The sequence below is a fragment of the Pangasianodon hypophthalmus genome, chromosome 21 (assembly GCF_027358585.1).
Source record: "Pangasianodon hypophthalmus isolate fPanHyp1 chromosome 21, fPanHyp1.pri, whole genome shotgun sequence".
Lineage (NCBI taxonomy): Eukaryota > Metazoa > Chordata > Actinopteri > Siluriformes > Pangasiidae > Pangasianodon > Pangasianodon hypophthalmus.
Genome location: NC_069730.1, coordinates 8592165 through 8612613, shown reverse-complemented (window position 1 = coordinate 8612613; position 20449 = coordinate 8592165). Strand labels below are relative to the sequence as shown.

Here is a 20449-nt window from a genome sequence, read left to right as displayed (position 1 = left end):
ATTGCCACCCATGCATTCTTCCCCATCACAAGCTCTCACGATTGGCTAGTGTTGCTCTAATTGTCAGAGGAGAGAATAACACCATTCTTCCCATCCAGAGAGCAGAGCCAGTTATGCTTTCTTGGACTCCCAGCCACAAATGGCTGTGGCATCATTGGGATTACAACTCACAATCTGCCCACAACAGAGCAAACGCTGTTCTGTTGCACCTCTTGAGACTCCCAGCATGGGAAATTTTAATGCATTATTTAAAAGGGATTAATTGGCCTATGGGTCACTATTTGTCTCCTGTACCCTAGGTGACTGTACTCATGAAAGTGCAGAGTGATAGCTTTCTCCTAAGCAACAGTACAGATTTGTCTCTGAAGCTACAATACAGATTTTGCATTTCTAATACTTGTACCATGTCTAACTTCTCATTATAAGTTTTTGTTTGTTCTGGGCCACAAAAGAATCATTCCACTATGAGGGATGACTAGTGGTACTAACACCCTCCAGACCATGCGGTTACGTGAAAGTAATCCACTTCAGGGTGGTAACGGCACTCTGCTTTGCGTTGTATTGCATCAATCCCCCCTAACTATTCCACTATGAGAGATGGCTAGTGTCAATCAGCAAGATTCCAAGATGTATGGAGGAGCATGTGTAAAGATCATTATCTCATTCTATAATGCACACTGACATCCTGTAAGTATAATAAAATAACTGCATATCAACTGTTGACTACTAGAATTACGTATTTAGATATGAAAAATGTGGGGAATTACTGAGCTGGAACATACATACCTCGAAGTGAAAGTTTCAAGAGTAGTGTACGAAATCTTTGCAGGGTCGCTGGTGTGATATCGTATGTGTACACATCCGCTCCCATCATTGTCTGACAATGGCCAAACATGCCATCTGTAAAACAATGACAGCATCAGGTATGAATGCACAACCACCTGCCAAAAAGTGAAGTGGTTTTGCAGATACTGTTAGGAATGTAGGAGCCATAGCATACTATGTAGGCACATCACCTAAATCCTGATTACAATGAAGTCATTTTAACACATCTGATTCAATTCATCAGCAAATTACTAAGGCATACATGAGCTAAATAAATTATTGTATATAAATAAAGCAATAAGCCACTTGAGGGCATGCATTACGGTGATTTTATCACAGTGTTCATAGGCATGTGGCTTATTGCTTAAAAACAATATGCTAAAAATCCAATGTTCAATAAATAATTTCATTTATATTCATTATTATATATTAAATATGTTATTAATAATTATTATTTTACCACAGCACAGTTGCATTTTTTTAAAGAAACATTGTAATTATTGGCAAATTGCTGTGGTATAAGCAGAACAATATACTCCAAGCTGTGTGGTTATGCGAGAATAATCCACTTCAAGAGAAGAGAATAAATAAATGTAATGTAGTATGCAGTGAAACCATAACTGTGTCTACCTGCTGTGTTTTTACAAAAGTGCTTTAAATAATACACTTGATGTAAATGATAAAATCCTTGCAGTTCAATAACTATTTAGGTGTCTCTGTGCCACAAAAATTACCATTACATTTCCAGCTGCAGTGTTAATTCTCAAATCTTAACTGTATATTAATTTTGCAATGACAATATTGTCCATTAAACACAGCATTAGCATTTGTTAGCATTTATTAAATTAATACAAATTTAAACATATCTATTTCAACAATATAATACTTTTTATCCTTGTGACCTTTGTGGTTGAAGTTGGTATATTTTGCTAATTGTTAGGCAATTAGCTAATGAATTCAACTTTAAAATTGATGATGGAATTTTTTTTTTTTCAATGGAGCTTGTTGTGTTACAACATGCAGAAAATAATTTTAAAAAGTAAACATTTTACTGGGAACATACTTTCATTTTTTTTCATCACTTACAAGGCTTCTGTACCTATATGGTTGGTGTACCTGCTAATAGCCAATAAATGAATGTACGAGGTAATTACAGTATACCTAATGAAATGATATACATGTTCATATGCAACTTAAAGAAAAGTGTAAGTTGTCTTTGTTCTGATCTACATCACTGATCTATAGCAGAGACCGGGGTGGGAGCATACTGTCTGATTACAGTGAATACTTTCCTATTTTATGTATGTATGTGTCTTACCATTGAAACAAATCTCATAGTTCATACACAGATTCTCCTCAAATAGGCAACCTGATGAAAGAAGAGAGTAAAGTTTAACATTTAAAGCAGGCATTTTTTTTTGTGCATGATTGGTTGTGTATCTGTGGACTCACAGATGGTACAAAACACACTAAATCAACAACACTACCACTTCATTTATTAAATAAAACAATCAGTCAGACAGTAAAATGTTTTTTTTATTTTCTTTGCAAGTACTCTTAGTCATTACAGCAGAGACTTTTGTGCAGACAGATCAAGAGTAGAGTACACTTAAGGGTGTAACTGGAAAGACACAGTCTTTAAAGCTAGATAATGTAAGAGTGAGGAGAGATGAATATGTCTACAATACAATGCTAATGTATGGCTGTATGTGAGTGTGAACACGGACACACACACACACACACACACACGCAAATGCTTAAGAAGTTTCATTATATGCTGAGTCTGATTGAATCACACAAACACTATGTCTGTGTGTGTGTGTGTGTATATATATGTGTGTATATATATATATATATATATATATATATATATATATATATATATATATATATATACATATATATATATGTATGTATATATATATATACATATATATATATATATATATATATATATATATATATACATACAAAGTCAGGTCCACAAGTATTTGGACAGTGAGACAATTTTCATAATTTTGCCTCTGTACACCACCACAACGCATTTGAAATGAAGCAGTCAAGATCTGATTGAAGTGTAGACTTTCAGCTTTAATTCATGGGGTTTAACAAAAATATTGTATTAACCGTTTAGGAATTACAGCCATTTTTTACATAGTCCCACCGGCTCAAAAGTAATTGGAAAAACTAACATAATCATAAATATAAGAATTATTTTTTAATACTTGGATGCAAATCCTTTGCAATCTTTGATTGCCTGAAGTCTGGAACTTATTGACATCACCAAATGCTGGCTTTCCTCCCTTGAGATGCTTTGCCAGGCCTTTACTGCAGCTGCCTTCAGTTGCTGCTTGTTTGTGGGTCTTTATGCCTCCAGTTTTGTCTTCAGTAAGTGAAAAACATGCTCAATTGGGTTGAAGTCAGGTCACTGACTTGGACATTTAAGAACATTCCATTTCTTTGCCTTAAGAAGCTCTTGGGTTGCTTTCGTGGTACGTTTTTGGGTCATTATCCATCTGTACTGTGAAGTGCCATCCTATCAGTTTTGCAGCATTTGACTGAATCTGAGCAGAAAGTTTAGTTCTATACACTTCAGAATTCATCCTGCAACATCTAGCAGCAGTCACATCATCAATAATCACCAGTGACTCAGTTCCATTAGCAGCCATACATGCCCATGCCATAACACTGCCTCCACCATGTTTGACAGATGATGTAGTATGCTTTGGATCATGAACCCCTTCCTTTCCTTCTCCATACTCTTCTCTTCCCATTATTCTGGTACAAGTTAATCTTGCATCAGAACTGGTCAGGCTTTTTTTTAGAGGTTTTTTAGCAAAATCTTATCTGGCCTTTCTTTTCTTGAGTGTTACCAGTGGTTTGCATCCTGAGGTAAACCGTCTGTATTTACATTCATGAAGACATCTCTTGATTGTACATTTTGACAATGATACGCCTACCTCCTCCAGAGTGTTCTTGACTTGGCTAGATGTTGTGAAGTAGTTCTTCTTCACCAAGGAAAGAATTCTCCAATCATTTGCTTTAGTTGTCTTTCCGTGGACTTCCAGGACTTGCTCGCCAGTGTATTCCTTCTTTTTATGCCCAATTGTTGATTTGCCAACTGCTAAAGTTTCTCTCCTAAATTTTTTCTCTCTGATAGGTCTGTTTTGTTTTTTCAGCTTAATGATGGCCTCCTTCACTTGCATTGACACGTTTTTGGACCGCATATTGTAGACTGCACTATCTCTCACATAGTTTTGGAGAAATTTTGGCCCACTCTTCTATACAACATCTTTAGCCATTCATATGTCACTTTTTTGTGCTTGGGATCACTGTCCTGATGCATTGTCCTGACTCAATTTTGGCCCAGCTTAAGCTGCTGGACAGATGGCCTCACATTTGTCTCAAGAATATTTTGGTATAAAGTGGAGTTCATCGTTGTCTCAATTTCCCAGGTCCTGTGGCTGCAAAACAAGCCCAAATCAAATTCCAGAACCTTTGAGGTTTGTTCAGATGCAATTTTGCAAATCTACGTCATGCTCCATATTCTATTTGGAGAGAAGAGCTCTTTCGTAGCTACCCTTCCATGAATGCCATACTTGTTCAGTCTGATTGTGCGGTCATGAACATAAACATTTAATGTGCTTACAGAGGCCTGTAGGTCACATGATGTAGCTCTTGGCGCTTTCTTTATATCTCTGAGAATTAAATGTTCTGACCTTGGACTGAATCTGCTGGGACACCCACTCCTGGGAAGACTGGAAACTGTCTTGACATATACTGTCATTTGTAAGGAATCCTTCTCACTGCAGATTGATGAATTTCAAATTGTATGGAGATGGCCTTATAACCCTTCCCAAATACATAAGCAGGCCTTGGCCGGCTATATTCATGGCATGATGTAGATACACAAGTTATACTTTTATAGAGGTAGTCACACTTCTCGATGATGAACTAATCTTGTGCATTTCATTAGTAACACCTGGCTGCTAATTATTCTCTTAATGTTTGTGGAAGTAGGAAAGGTGTATTTTTTCCCACCTGGTTTCTGAATGCTGGTTTACATTTTGGGGAAAAAAAAATACTACATATTGAAATCTGTTGTGTGATTTTGTTGTCACCTGAGGTTGTTTGTTTGTTTATAGAAGTTGGTGAAGACCACATAATTGTTATTTTAAGGACAGTGGTGGTAGCATCATGCTGTCACCCAGAAATCTGTCTAGTGTGAAAATTTCTGTCCCAACAGGACAATGTCCCAAAGCACAGGTCAAAACTACAAAGGAATGGCTTATAAAAAAAGAAGGTTTGTCTTCTGGTTTGGCTGAGTCAAAGCCCAGAATTTGACTCAAAACCCAGACAATTCAATTGGAAAACCTGTGGAAAACCTGAATATTGCTGTCAACAGTGTCTGTCTAATTTGGGAAATGTGGAGAAAATCTGTACTGAGGAATGGGAGAAAATGTCAAAATCTGAATGTGCAAATCTCATAGACACATATCAGAAGACTCAAAGCTATAATTGCTAAAAAGGACATTGGACTAAGTATTGACTCTGGTGGTGAATGTTTATCAATTAAGCAGTGTTTAGATTTTTTTTTTCAATAATTCTAAGGATATATAAATAATTAATACATTTTTTATTAATTAATTCAATTTTAGAACAGAATCCCATTCTAAAATACATAAATTTGATGTTGCAACACAACAGTATTCACAGGGGGTGAATACTTTCTGTGTGTGTGTGTGTGTGTGTGTGTGTGTGTGTGTAATTTCTACACTGTTCACCTGATCTGGAAGTAGGTACTTTCAAATTAAGGTTGAAACTCTGCACTTACAGATCATGTTTGTTATTTAAATTAAACTCTAATAAACTGTGGTAGAAAGCTAAAATAAAAATAACTTTGTCAATGTCCAAATATTTATGGACCTGACTGTATATACAATATTGTGCAAATGTCTTAGGCACATGCAAAGAAATGCTGTAAAACAAAGATGCCTTAAAATTAATGCAATTAATTGTTTTCTTCATAAAACAAATACTAGAGCAATAAACATCAATAAACTAAACAAAGTCAATATTCGATGTGAGGACCCTCTGCATTAAAAAAAAAAAAAGAAAGGAAAAAAAAACATCAGTAGTCTCAGGTATAATTTGTGCAGTTTTAAAAGGAAATTGGCTGGTAAGTTTAACTGAGCATCTTGGAGAATCTGCCACAGTTCTTCTGGAGACTTTGACAGTCATACTTGCTTCTATTTTTGCAGGTAAAACCCGACAGACTTCATTATGGTTTTTTTGTCTGAAAAGTGGTGTATTATGTAATATGCTACTTTTTTTTTTACTCATATACAGTGGATATAAAAAGTCTACACATCCTTGCTAAAATGGCAGGTTTTTGTGAAGTAAATGTTTGAAACTAAGATAAATCATGTCAGATCTTTTCCCACCTTTAATGTGGAATTGCAAAGTATAGCAAATACTTTGTTGAAGCACCTTTTGATTTTATTACACCACTCAGTCTTTTTGAGTGAGAGTCCATCAGCGTGGCACATCCTGACTTGCAATATTTCCCCACTCTTTCTTGCAAAAACATTCCAGATCTATCAAATTCTAAGGGCATCTCCTGTGCACATCTCGCTTCAGGTCACCCCACAGAATTTTAGCTGGATTCAGGTCTGGGCTTTGGCTACGCCATTCAAAAACATTGATCTGCTTTTGGTTAAGCCATTCCTTTGTTGATTTGGATGTATGCTTTGGGTCATTGTCATACTGAAAGGTGAAATTCCTTTTCATCTCCAGCTTACTAACATGATTGTTTTTCACTTAATTTTTATATGTTGTAATTTCACATTGAGGGTGGAAAAAGTTCTGACTTGATTTATATTGGTTTCATTTTTTTTTTTACATCACATAGACCTGCCATTTTACCAGGGTGTTTAGACTTTTTATATCCATTGTACAATCATTTACCTGTTACATTTTTTCAATGAAAAGTAATTGGAATTTTTTCAGTAATGAAGAAGTGATAAACATCTAAGACAACCTTTTTTTAAAATAAAAAATAGGGTGCCTCAGAATTATGCACTGTATTGTATATATAAAATGAAAAAAACATATACAGTACCTCAACAGGGAGTGCTGTAACTTGGAATTAATAGTTTTTCAACAGCTTGTCCAGTCACGCAGTCATGAAATTTTGCATGCTGCATTTTTGTGGATAATTGCCATTTTGAATTTTAACAATACAAGTTTTTTTATACTTGTCCCAGAAATTTTATCCAATCTTCAAAAATGAAAATCAGGTGAAAGTCAGATGAAACTCAAAATGAGCTGTATAAAATTATCAAAAAGATTTTTGATGTGTAACAGCATTTACCAATAACAATCAAAAAGATACCAAATGCTTTGTCTCACATGCTTTTCCCCCAACATCTATGTTTTCACATTATATAGATTATACAGGATTTTTTTTTTTTTTTTTTTTTTTTCCGAAAAAGTTTAAAATGTTACTTCTACAAATTTTAACTGACTTCTCAAACCTTGGAACATCCAATATACTGACAACGCCTAACATCACTCCCTGAACAGATTTTTTTTTAAAAGCATTTGGCCCAAACTAGAAATCAACAGGAAAGATGCCAAACAATATTTCAGGCCATCTTGCAATCACTTTTTGCTTATATTGTAGTACTTTCATGATGCTGGCAACAAGGCAGTGAAGCTAAACAACTAGATATCCCATAAATCTGTAAGGATTTTGGCCATTCACAGCAAATCTGGTACCTGTCAGCAACCCTGGGTATAGTGATTAGAGAAAGGATGACTTATTTAGAATTGAACCAAATGAACCACTCTCTTTGAAAAAATAATTCACCATTTAGACTGCACTAAATGGTATAGACAACACTCAAAACACCACACACTCGCTACATCTGTTGTTCAAATGCATGTAAATACATCAGGAAATCTCAAAACAAAATCAACTATCTAAAAAAAATCCAAGTTAACTGCATATATTTTCATTTAAAGGTCATTTGTAATATTCATATTTGTTTTAATTATATATCACTGGTGTATAAATAGCGTGTGGTTTTTGGAGTATATGATACAGGCTGCAGTCTAGGCAAATAGAAGACAAAAGAGGTTATTTGCAAACATGGAATAACCCACTGTTGATCAGCAAAAATCGCTGGACTGAGTTGTTTTGTATGAATTCAAGTTACAACGCATAAAGCTACAGATGTGTACGACTGATCCAAGGTCAGTATAGTAACATTGGTTCACTTGGAGTAGACTCTCTAACATCAAAACAAGCTGAAACATTATAAGCATGTATGACACAAGGCTGCATTTACATTACCTGCCTCGAAAAACTGTTTAAACACAGCATCATCATCATCATCACCATGTTATTATTATTATTATTATTATTATTATTATTATTATTGAATTGATAATAACATGTTGGAAATTATTTATATGCAGAGATGAATGCAACTGTAAAATATTTGGGGGAAATGTGGGGTGATTGCCAATTCACCACCTTCCAGCTGTTATTTTATTAATTTGATCATTTGGACCTTAAATCAGCAAAAGCCCCCAAAAAGGTGTAAAATGAAAGATTACAGCAACAGGTCTCTATGAGAGAACTAAGTAAAAGCTGTGCATTGGATGGGTTTAAACACGGTTAGTTCTAAGCTTTTAAAAGGTATTTGATTAAAACTATTTAGGAAGAGTTTCACTGTTCTGCTTGCTGAAGATCTTTTGACAGAGAGCTCTTCACAGATTCCTGACATGCTGTGGAATAAACAGAAGACACATGAAGGCTATTTGGGGAAACAAGCGCCCACCTGCTATCACAGGCCTCCTCCATGAAACAAGGATGCTCAAAGCCGTTGCTATGGTAATGCGCTGTCCTATTGACAGGGTAACCTTTAGAACAGCTTGAATATGAATCTCTTTCTCGCACACACACGTACACACACTTATCTCCATCAAAAATGGCTTCCCATATAGTACCTGCAGGGTCCCTGACAGGGCTTTTAGCGCGTTTAAAACACCGCCGTGTGACACCACCATGTTACAGACACCAGTCTAATTTCCATGTGGACGTAAACAACAGCGCGAGAGGAAGCGCGCGACGCGAGGCCTGGTCTTCGGGTGAATATGAGTACGCGGTGTGACAGTTAACGTGCAGGCTACCCCACAGGCCCAGGCGATGCTCTCCTAACCCAGGCTCCTGTGCAGTCTGCTTCCCGCTACAGTACAGCACGCATTTGAAATAGAAAAAAAAAAAAAAAGCTCTTGCCTTTGAATCCTTTCTTCAGCTTTTCTTCGCCTGAACCTGCGCTGCATTGTGCTCTTTTCTCCCTAATGACGGAGACAGAAGAAAACTCCACACTATTCTACATTCCAGTCCACTGATGATAAAGCTGGCTGAACGTGTTAACGGCAGATTACTGAAGCTAATGTTTAGCTGTCTGTATGAATGAGAGAGCAGCCTGCGCTCATGTAGCTGAACCCGACAGCGCTGTTATTAATCACTACTCAAGTGTACATTCACCTAGAAGCAACGCACGACGATGCTACACATAGCCTGCATGTCCGAGCAAATATTATCTATATTACCCCACATCCTGTGACCAGTGAACCCCAAAAATCAGAAATACTCTTTTTTTCCCCTCCTTTCCTGTCAACCCATCCGCACACCCACCGAATCTGCCCTCGGCCGCGGCCAGGAGGTTCACTTGGAGAGCGAGAAGAGACAGAAGCAGGTGCAGGGAATCCATTCCTCCTCTCATACATCCATGAGACAAGCGCGCTAAAAATCCATTCCGCTGCTTTTCCAGCTTTCACTCTGTAAAGGTTTTCTTCCAGGGCGATGTGCAGTGAAGAGAGAGATGATGGAGGGATTGACGTACGAGAAGGAGGGAGGAAGAGGAGACGCAAAACCTGTCGGCGCTCTTCCTGCAGACCCTCCCTGACTCACAGTGACGTCAAACACCTTCTCTCTCTTCAGCTCTCTCAGACACACACACACACACACACACACACGTTCGTCATCCATTGACACAGTTGTTCATGCAGCTAATTAACGCTACACCGATCCCTCAACCTCTGGCTCTTTCAGGTTTTTGTTTTCTTTTTTTTTCTCTTTTAAATAAGAGGTTCATTTTTTTGTATTAAATAAATAAATAAATAAATAAATAAATAGGTTTCCTCAAGGGTTCTTCAGCCAAATGACCCCACAAGGTCAAAGAGGTCAGATATTCCTATCCTTGTGGGGACATTTGGTCCCCAGTGAGATAAAAATATATACACAAATACACAAACACTCACTCTCTCTCTCTCTCTCTCTCTCTCTCTCTCTCTCACACACACACACACATACACACACATTTAGAAATCCTTTCCCCCAACCCATTTCTATAACCTCTGTCTTAAGACACGTATTTCAGGGACCATGTGTGCCGTGTAAAACAATCTTATTTTTGAGCTTGTCCTATCCTTATACAGGCACACTGCAAGCAATGTGCATAACAGTTATATAACAGATGCCAACTGATCCAGTAAACAGATATTCAGTAAAAGTGCACTCACAACTATCCTGTACAAGTACATATGATGATTCTTTATGAAAAGAAAAATAAAGTGTCCTCAATGCAAAACACCCTTTTTACATATCATCCCAGGTACTGATTACTGCCTGTGATCATGTACACAACCTGAGCTAAGTACTGGTGTGTTGTCACTAGAATACAGAAAATGAATTCATATGCAAATACGAGGCATGCATTTGGACTGGAATCCTTTGGGGCTCAGCATAAAAATGCAGCAGCACTCAGAAATTAGGGTTGTTGGTCAAAAAGACATAGCACATAACCATTAGAACCAATATTTAACAATGGCCAGTTTCTTAATTTTATTAGACTACATGCCCCTCTTTTTTCTTGCAGGCTTATTCTTTTACTTATTGATAATTTTTTTGTCAGTACATACATGTATTGAAAAAGATAAAACAGATATTGTTGATGCTGGTAGGTTGCCATTTATTGGATATTTAATCAAGACAGCAAAATGTTAGTTATGTATGTAACTGTCGATCTATGAACAACAGATAACCACCAGTGGCATCCTTTATTGCATGTATGCACCACCACAAAGTCATGCAATGACAGTGACACAGTACTCACTAAAATTACCCAATGCACTGTCAGTTCAGTTCCTTATACCTACTTGCCAAATGCTGCAGCAGTGCCCAACCAGTAGACTGTGGTCGACTGGCCAATCGTACTGTGCATCAGTTACAAGATGGTTTGGTGAGAAATTACCAGTACAGGCCTGTGTAGATATTTGACTATTAAAAATTCAGTCTCACAGACTACATTTATTGATATCAAAACTGAAACTGAATCATTGCTGCAGATGCCACATGAGTGAATACGTCACATCCATCTACAAAGAGTTAGCAAAGTTAAGCAAAGACAGTGAAAACATACCATACAAAAAAGTTAGAGAAGTATGATTCATTATCTTTTATTTTTGTATTCCAAGTGTATCTGCCTGATCTGCAATGTTAGCATCTTTACAAAAAAAAAAGGATATGTAAAACTACATTCTAATGGTACAGACTTTACTGCTAAAGTTGTAGAAAAGTGGAAGAGTTAAAATCTGGCAGCACAGCAGTCAGTTCTCACAAGGCATTATGTAAATTGAAAAGCCATGATGATTGCATCCTTCTGTGTCAGCCACGTCCTGGTTAAACACAAAAAAAAAGTAAAAAAAAAAAAAAAAAAAAGAAGTGTTTACTTAGGCTGCTAAGTCAATATGTAGAGATTTCAAAAGCAAAAATTAAATAACACCTACCATCAAGGACATTCAGCTATCAAGAACTAACATAGGGCAATGTTAAGCAATGGTTTCAAGGATCAACTGAAAAAGGACATAGCAGCATTTGAGTGTTTTTCTCTGCAGTTTGATGAATTGCCTCATATGGTTGACATGGCACAGCTATGCATTTTTATTAGAATAGCATTTAAAGACATGAGCAAAAATTGAGGAGCTACTAACAGTTTTACCTCTGAATGGGTGCCTATCAGAGGTCATTTTTTGACAAGATTCAGTGAACTCTTGCCTGAAATCAAAGGCCCCTTTCACAATTGGCTTTAACATGCATCCTGGGCGATCAGATCATAAGTGGTCACCGTTAAGTACAGGTGTGAACGTGATGCGTCCTGGACAGCAAAGGACCGACGAATCGACTGCATCATTGTCCTAGCCGGAAAATATGTGATCATTGCGAGACTGTTTGGAAATCAGACTGAACTAAAGCAGAGACTAAAGCAGCTGCTTTTAATAGCTTCATTTGTCATCTCATCTCATTCTTTTAGAAATTTCATTAGCAGACCATGCATTTAAAACATTTAAAACACACAGGTACATGAGATATGACTCGCGGGACATTTCAGCCTGAAAATAAATGCTGTGAAAGACTGACATAATAAATGTGCATGACAGACTTTCTCCAGTGGAAACGATGTATGAAATCCAATCACAAGTGGTCACTGGAGACACATTGATAATGCAGGTATGAAAGGCTATGGGTCCTGGCTGTTCACTTGTGATCTGATCACCCAGGATGCATGTTAGTGCCAAGTGTCAACAGGACCAAAGCCATCAAGCCATCTAAACATGCTCAACTAGAGAATGACCTATGGCTTCTTCATTTGCCATTTCTCACAGACCTAACTGAACTGCTGAATGAGGTGAATGTTGAGTTATATGGACAAAACAAACGTGATTAGCAGTGTTGAGATGCAAAGATGCAACGCAGACTGACAATGTTACAATGATCAAGAACCTCTCTGAGTTCAGCTCGCATTCCACTGACCTGTTGTCACATACACATGCTTTCTGCTTTGTCCAGAAAACATGTGGCAGAAAAGTGGGATCACTCTTTTATCTTGATTCAACAGCACTGGAGAACAAAATTCTCACTCAGCAATATGATATTCAGATGAAAGCCAGGGCAACAAGTGAGATGAAGAGAAACTCAATTGTACTCTGGCAGATTGCAGTGGACTAGAAAGTGAAAAAGTAGCTGATGTATTAAAAAAAAGGTTGGCCACACCTGCCCTACTGGGGTTGTGGCATTTCTGAATAACAGGGAAGCCTGGTGCTTATCTGGTGTTCATAGGACTACAGTTACATATTTAACTAGCACACTATTTTATCCATCCTAACCGATAGGGATGGTGCATTATCATCTGGATAACCTATATCAAAATGTCATCAGGAACCAAGTGAATACACTGGAGAGCTCACGTGCTTACACTGTGGCAAAGTGAAATTTTCTGAGGCTGGGGCTGCACAGAACAGTGTGTTTGGAGCTATAAGCTACTCATCAGCCTCCTGTTTAAGCTGGGGCACCACCCTTTTGAGGGTGGCACATGACAAATAAACTTGAAACTTGCTGACAGTCTACAAAATGTCTAGGACCCGCAAAGGGGCATTGAAATGCTTGTTGTGAGGCTCAGGTACTCAGGTACCTGACATTGAACTATTGATCAGAAGGTTGTGAGTTCAAATCCCAGAACCACCAAGCTGCCACTGCTGGGCCCTTGAGCAAAGCCCTTAACCCTCAACTGCTCAGCTGTACAAACAAGATAAATGTAAGTCACTCTGAATGAGTGTCTGTCAAATGCTGCTGGAAATGTATAGGTACTCTACAGCTGTGTAATACAAAAGAAGGTAAGAAGAAAGAGGGGGAAATATATACATATTACATACATGGGGGAAATATATATATATATATATATATATACACACAGTAGGACTTCTGTATCTGCGGGGATAGGTTCCAAGCCCCCCAGCAGATGCCTGACACCATGGATAGTAGTGAACACACACACACATATATATATATCATTTATGCTTATAGATACTGCTCAAGAGAACACTTAATCATTACAGTATAACACCAAGTCAGTTAAACTTCAGGTTTATCAATCTGTCCAGTTAGGAAGCATAAATGATTGTGAATCAGTTTCACCTGCTTTGGCCACAATCATTGGCCCCACCTTGCAGCCATGTGCTCTCGTCCTATCTACAACATTGGGGTGCTGAAATGGAGCTGTCTGTTCAGCACCTGAGAGGCAGACACATGAGGAGCATGCAGTGTTTGTAGAGAGGGGGCTGCAGGGCTTCTCATATTCATCTTTTGATCTCAAATCTATATGTCTTTGTTGAACTGGCAAATGAACAAATTAATTGGCCTTGCCGTTCCAGTAGTTTCAGAGGGAACCAAAACTATCAGCCATATCATTTGCACTGACAGCTGAAGTGAATAACATTGATTATATTGTTACAATGGCATCTGTTAAGGGGTGGGATAAATTAGGCAGCAAGTGAACAGTCAATTCTTGAAGTTGATGTGTTAGAAGCAGGGAAAAAAAGTCTAAGGATATGAGCAACTTGAAAATGGCCAAATTGTGATGACTACATGACTGGGTCAGAGCATCCCCAAATGGCAGATCTTCTGGGGTGTTCCCCATATGCAGTGGTTAGTACCTACCAAAAGTGGTCCAAGGAAGGATAACTGGTGAACCGGTGACAGGGTCATGGGTGAAACTATTCTTCAACCTGCTGGTTCTGGATTGAATGCTGTGGTACCATCTGCCTGATGGCAGTCCAGTAATGCAGTCCTGTTGTGTGCTGGATGATTGCAGTCTGTGGGGATTTTGTGAGCCTTCCCCAGACATTGTGTATGGAAGATGTCCTGTAAGGCTGGGAGTTTGTTGCCAATGTTGACTTCAAACTAGCCAAACCAGACAGTCATGCACCCAGTCAGGATGCTCTCTATGGTGCATTTATATTAGTTTCAGGATGTTGGGGGGACCAAACTTTATGAGGTGCACATCGGGATACTTGATATTCCTAAGTCTTTCCACAGCAGCCTCACTAATGTATAAGGGGGCATGGCCATTCCCTGCAGCCTCTTGTAGTCCACGATCATCTCCTTAGTTTTGCTGATATTGAGGCAAAGGTTGCTGTCATTGCACCAGTCTGATAATGCTCTGACCTCATCTTTCTAAGCTGTCTCATCTCTATCTGTGATGAGGCCCAGGATGGTAGTCTTGCCAGCAAACTTCAAAATGATATTGGAGGTGTTTTTGGCAACACAGTAGTGAGTGAACAGAGAGTACAGGAGGGGGATGAGAACACATCCCTGTGGAGCTCCTGTGTTCAGAGAAAGTGTGGAGGAGATGCGGTCACCAATTTTCACCACCTGGGGTCTGGTGCTCATCAGAAAGTCCAAAATCTAACTGCACAGATGAGTGTTCAGTCCTAAGCAGTGCATCTGAGCTGGTAAAGACTAAATCAGATATACTTCTGGACTATATTGCCAGGGTTGAACAGTACAGTTCCGCTACAGACATAGAGACTTTGTTTGCTTTTCAGCTCAGAGCTTAGACGTTGGCTACACATCTCAAATCCTGTAGAATGTCTCATAATCACTCAGAGATGAAGCTGTGTATATAGTGGAAACCAGCTAACTCATAGAGTGGCTAACCGCAAAGAGCGTATGTCAGTAGGAAAAAAAAAAACACATCAATAGGATGGAGTCACATGCCTACTTGTCATCAGACACTGGAGGATATGAAAGTTGAATGAATTGCTGATGGAATAAAAAATGCCCAGCTGAGAAATGAGCAATTAGTGAGGATAAGTGGCTCAAACTCCAGTCTGTTTTCAGCAATCCAGCTAATGAAGTAGGCTTGTTATAAACAACCTAACAGAATGATGTCACAGTACCTACTTGTCTTTGAATGGTGGAAGATGCAAAAATATTGAATAAATCCCATAAGGGGTAGAAACAACTTGCTTAGCCACAGGCCCAATAGTCAGGAGAGTATGCAGGGTGTGGAACTGAGCCAAAGCACTGGGGGAGATCTTATTGGCACAGAGATAGGGAGATGCTGGGAGACTCACTCCACCCCATGTATGCATATTAGCAAAATCCAGAGGATTTTGCAAGCTTGATGGTATAGAGCGTGGTATGGCAAGGGAAAACTGGTTGTCCATGCTAGCAGGTCTTATTCACAGGCCTGCTTGTCAGGGGACTGCGGAGACTATGGAATTGATCAGAAGTGCCAGGACAGACACTTGATGCAGAAATGGGGAATGGTGGAACCCACTCTGGCCCATGTATGCATGTTTTCAGAATTTGCTCAGTGGTGTACAGCACTGTATAGTTAGGGAAAACCACTTGACCATGCTAGCAGCACATGTCCACAGACTGAAGGCAGGTGATGAGAAAAATCTCAGAGCAAGGGAAACTGCACTTGAATTTAAAATGAGAGGTGAGTGTTGTACAGAGAAACAGAAGAGTTTGTAGCTAATTTGTAGATCAGCATTATCATTTACTAAAACAAAATATTGGACTACTTGTAGCAGTAGGGCCCCCTTTGTGAATCGCGACCTTCTTGTGGTAATGGGGCTGGTGTACTTGGTCTAGATTTAGTCAGCCTTACATCCACACCAAATAGAATTTCAGAGTATTAAGTCTTCTTGAAGAAGGTGGAGCAAAGTGGAGTAAGAGGGTACCTACTACAGTGGACCTACTACAGTGCTCAATTGGAGGGGTGTAATTGGAAGGAACCACCTCCATAAAACACAAACACTTTGTTCGAACATGAATTTGGGAATGTCTGGCCGAAGCTTTCATGAGAGACTCCCACCTCAGATTGGATTTCTCCCTTGTACCACGTAAGACGAGGCACATGCCCCATGCGCAAGCCCTCAACTGTAGAGGGAGCTGCAAGGGGGGGGGGGGGGGGGGGGGGGGGTAGGCTTAGGGGGTCATGGCAGCAAGAGGTAACTCCTGTTATTTGCAGATGATGTTCTCTCGATGCCATTCAAAGTGGACCTCTGACTTGCTGAGTGTGAAGAGCCTGGGATGAAAAACAGTACTGCTTTTCAGCCTAACTGCACCAAAACAGCACTCCACTACCAAATGACTAATAAAAGAGAAATAATAAAAGACAAGACAAAGGCTTATAATGGTTTTAAGTTTATTGAGTCGCAGTCTCTCAATAATGCTTCAGTAAGAGCCACCTGTCTGCAGAATCAGGCTAATTTTGTGTAATTTTCTGCTAGCTTTCCAACTAAGCGTTAATGCTAATTTCTGTGCTAATGAGATGGCAACTAGAACTAGATTTGGTGCGTATAAACAATATCATGAAACTGGCAAAAAGGCACTGCCACTGACCTTTTATCTTTCAGTTTAGGTGTGATAAAGTGTTGTTTTGCCTACGTACTGGTGTGCATTATTTATCTATCAAACCATGCATCAGATGACCGTGTGTTGCCTTTTTATAGCCTACTCAATTATTGTTAAAAATATGGCTTACAGTAATATTTACTTCATGAATATGTGTTGTGATGTCACAAATGTGCAGGGGCATGCAGTTGCCCTTGATAAACCCAAGCAGGGCTAAGGCACATGAAAAGTATATACATATACAATCATACAACCCTGAAAGGAAAGCTCATCACAAAGGAGCATGTCAAAAGCATTTTGCAAGTACTTCACTCTACTTAGTAATTCTTACTGATGAACTCCCTTATTAATAAAAACAATTAATAAAAACAAAATTAGAATGTGTCCCTGTCTGCTACAAAGTTCAGTTCAGAGGACTTAAAGGGACAGCAGTAACCAGCAGGAGAGACTATGCTTTGGTTTGCATCTATACAGCCTTACAGTATTTTCTAAAGGCATTTGCAAGTGAGCAGTGAGCATATACACCATGGTAAGTATTAAAAAACAAAACAAACAAACAAACAAACAAAAAAACCTTGTGTAACATGTAAATTCCCATCTGTCTCCCCAAACCCAATGCACACAAACACATTCACAAGTGCAAAATATCATACTTGTACACAGTATACGTACATAATTAGTTTAGGACTAAACACACTTATGCATGAATATAAACACACACCTGACTGTGACTTCTGGTAAAAATGTCATATTATGTATGTTTATTTGACTTGTAATTTATCCATTTTCCATTACTGAATCTTTCCTAGACACACACACACACACACACACACACACACACACAAATCTTCTTCCTATTGCACAAATTAAACCATGAGACCATAAAGCAACCTCAGCAGCTGCACGTTAAATCCAAAGCATTATTTTCTTTTGGCAGGTCATCTAAATAAAAATGATCTTGATTAAAATTATTATTATACATATTATATATATAGAAAAAGTCCATCCACTAAAATTACAACACTTAAACATGGCTGACATTTGTAGTCTGTGTAGGGATTCCATGCAGGGAGTCCTGATTTTTGGCCAGCAGAAGGAAACTGAGTGTTCTGATTAAACAGATGGTTTTCTCAGTCCATTCTCACTCAGTTCATACCTACCAAAAAGAAATGGTCATCACAAAAATGTGGTTTTAAAATCTCAGTATGAATTCTGCTTTTAGGGTTTGCAAAAATGAAAATACAATAATGTCTCACCACTGTGTCCAGCTCTTTGATATGTCCTCTGATGTCAAATCCACCATCGCCTGAGACATACAGAAAAAAAAATCTCAGGTAAACTGTACAGAAATAATTAAATAATACCTACATACTGATTACTATTTTTTTTAAATACACTAAATACACTGATCCCGCCTAATACTGTGTACGTCCCCTTTGTGCTGCCAAAACAGCTCTGACCCATCGAGGCATGGACTCCACAAAACCTCTGAAGGTGTGCTCTGATATCTGGCACCAAGATGTTGCAGCAGATCCTTTAAGTCCTGTAAGTTGCAAGGTGGGGCCTCCATGGATCGGACTTGTTTGTCCAGCACATCAGATTGAGATCACCCAGATTGAGATCTGGGGAGTTTGGAGGCCAGGTCAATACCTTCAACTCTTTCTCTTGTTCCTCAAACCATTCCTGTACAATTTTTGCAGTGTGGCAGGGTACATTATCCTGCTCAAAGAGGGCACTGCCATTACTGTTGAAGGGGTGTAACAAATTGGTCTGCAACAATGTTGGTAGGTGTCAAAGTAACATCCACATGAATATCAGGACCTGAGGTTTCCCAACAGAACACTGCCCAGAGCATCACACTGCCTCCGCCAGCTTGCCTTCTTCCAGGCCACCTTCTTCCATTGCTCCATGGTCCAGTTCTGATGCTCACATGCGCATTGTAGGCGCTTTCTTCGGTGGACGGGGTCAGCATGGGCACTCTGACTGGTCTGTGGCTATGCAGCCCCATACACAGCAAGCTGCGATGCACTGTGTGTACTGAAACCTTTCTATCATAGCCAGCATTAACTTTTTCAGCAGTTTGTACTACAGTAGCTCTTCTGTGGGATCAAACCAGACAGACTAGCCTTCGCTCCCCACGCGCATCACTTAGCCTTGAAAACCCATGACCCTGTCGCTGGTTCACCGGTTGTTCTTCCTTGGACTACTTTTGGTAGGTACTAACCACTGTATAACATGAACACCCCACAAGTTTTGGAGATGCTCTTACCCAGTCGTCTAGCCATCACAATCTGGACCTTGCCAAAGTCGCTCAGATCCTTACGCTTTCCCATTGTAACGAGATGATCAATGTTATTCACTTCCCCTGTAAGTGGTTTTAATCTTATGGCTGATCAGAGTAACTTTTTATTCCTTAAAAAAAATGACCAATGCTTTTCTATTTGTCTTAGACTTTCACTTAAATTTTACTCTGTCCCCTTTGTCACTTATTTTTTGCAATCTAATTCAATAGCCTTGTACTACTAATATTTAGTTACAAATTAGTGATGGTTATTTAAGAGATAAGGTGTTTATTTAAATTTTCATGAGATTTTTCTGAAAAAAAAGAACAAACTGATGAATAGCTGTAACAATCAAGTAACAACGTCTGTTTTCTTCTCTCTCACCTTGCCCAGAAGACCCTTGTGTTTAGACAGAAGACCTCCTCCATTTTTCACTGCTACATCCAAAGTTCTCCTGTGCAACTCCACCAGTGACACACTGAACTCAAATCTACACAAATATACAGACACGCATATATATCACAAAAAACCTCAGAAGGAAAAGAAAAGAGGATGAAGGGGAGAGGAAAAAAAGGGCTAACGTTTGGTCGTAGACTGGGTTGAGGTTTTTCTTGATCATGTGTGTTTTTCTACGTCCAGATCGCCGCTTATCCGGGAGTAGATACAAACGCACGTAGGGATCAGAACCGCTGTCTGTGAATGATATCAGATTCCTACAGACAAAATAGACACAAACAGGTCAAATAGACTGCATAACAATGTCTGAATGTACATTCACCATCCCACTAAATATGGGTGAATCCCTAATAAACACACGTGGCTCTAATATATTTACATGCTCCTGATTGGCTGAATAAGATGGGATAAGAGTTGCAACTAAAAGTGCAACATCCTGACCAAGAGTAAACTCATGCTTGTTTGAATACATGCAGACCATAATGGTGTGTGTATATTTTTGTGCAAGCCTGTGTGTGTGTTTACAATTTTTTCTATAGTAAGGGTCATCAACAGGTGGACCCAACAAAGTATTTCAGCAGACTGTACACATTATTATATGGACAAA

The 20449-nt window shown here is 38.9% G+C and overlaps 2 protein-coding genes across 5 annotated transcripts in view; both read right to left on the bottom strand.

The window, feature by feature from the left end:
- The window catches only part of slco5a1b (solute carrier organic anion transporter family member 5A1b), a 35739-nt gene extending 25940 nt beyond the window's left edge, over positions 1-9799 (bottom strand). For both annotated transcript variants that reach the window (XM_026941384.3, XM_026941385.3), the window contains exons 1-3: positions 9536-9799; positions 2144-2194; positions 787-900 (exon numbers count right to left, since the gene is read on the bottom strand). In XM_026941384.3, the coding sequence (XP_026797185.3) occupies positions 787-900; positions 2144-2194; positions 9536-9623 (253 nt within the window). In that variant the 5' untranslated portion in view covers positions 9624-9799. The remainder of the gene's footprint in view (positions 1-786; positions 901-2143; positions 2195-9535) is intronic.
- Positions 9800-16878: 7079 nt separating this feature from the next.
- esyt2a (extended synaptotagmin-like protein 2a) overlaps positions 16879-20449 on the bottom strand; it is a 44210-nt gene continuing 40639 nt past the window's right edge. For all 3 annotated transcript variants that reach the window (XM_026941045.3, XM_034314688.2, XM_026941046.3), the window contains 4 exons: positions 19968-20099; positions 19771-19876; positions 18361-18410; positions 16879-18260 (listed from right to left, as the gene is read on the bottom strand). In XM_026941045.3, the coding sequence (XP_026796846.3) occupies positions 18218-18260; positions 18361-18410; positions 19771-19876; positions 19968-20099 (331 nt within the window). In that variant the 3' untranslated portion in view covers positions 16879-18217. The remainder of the gene's footprint in view (positions 18261-18360; positions 18411-19770; positions 19877-19967; positions 20100-20449) is intronic.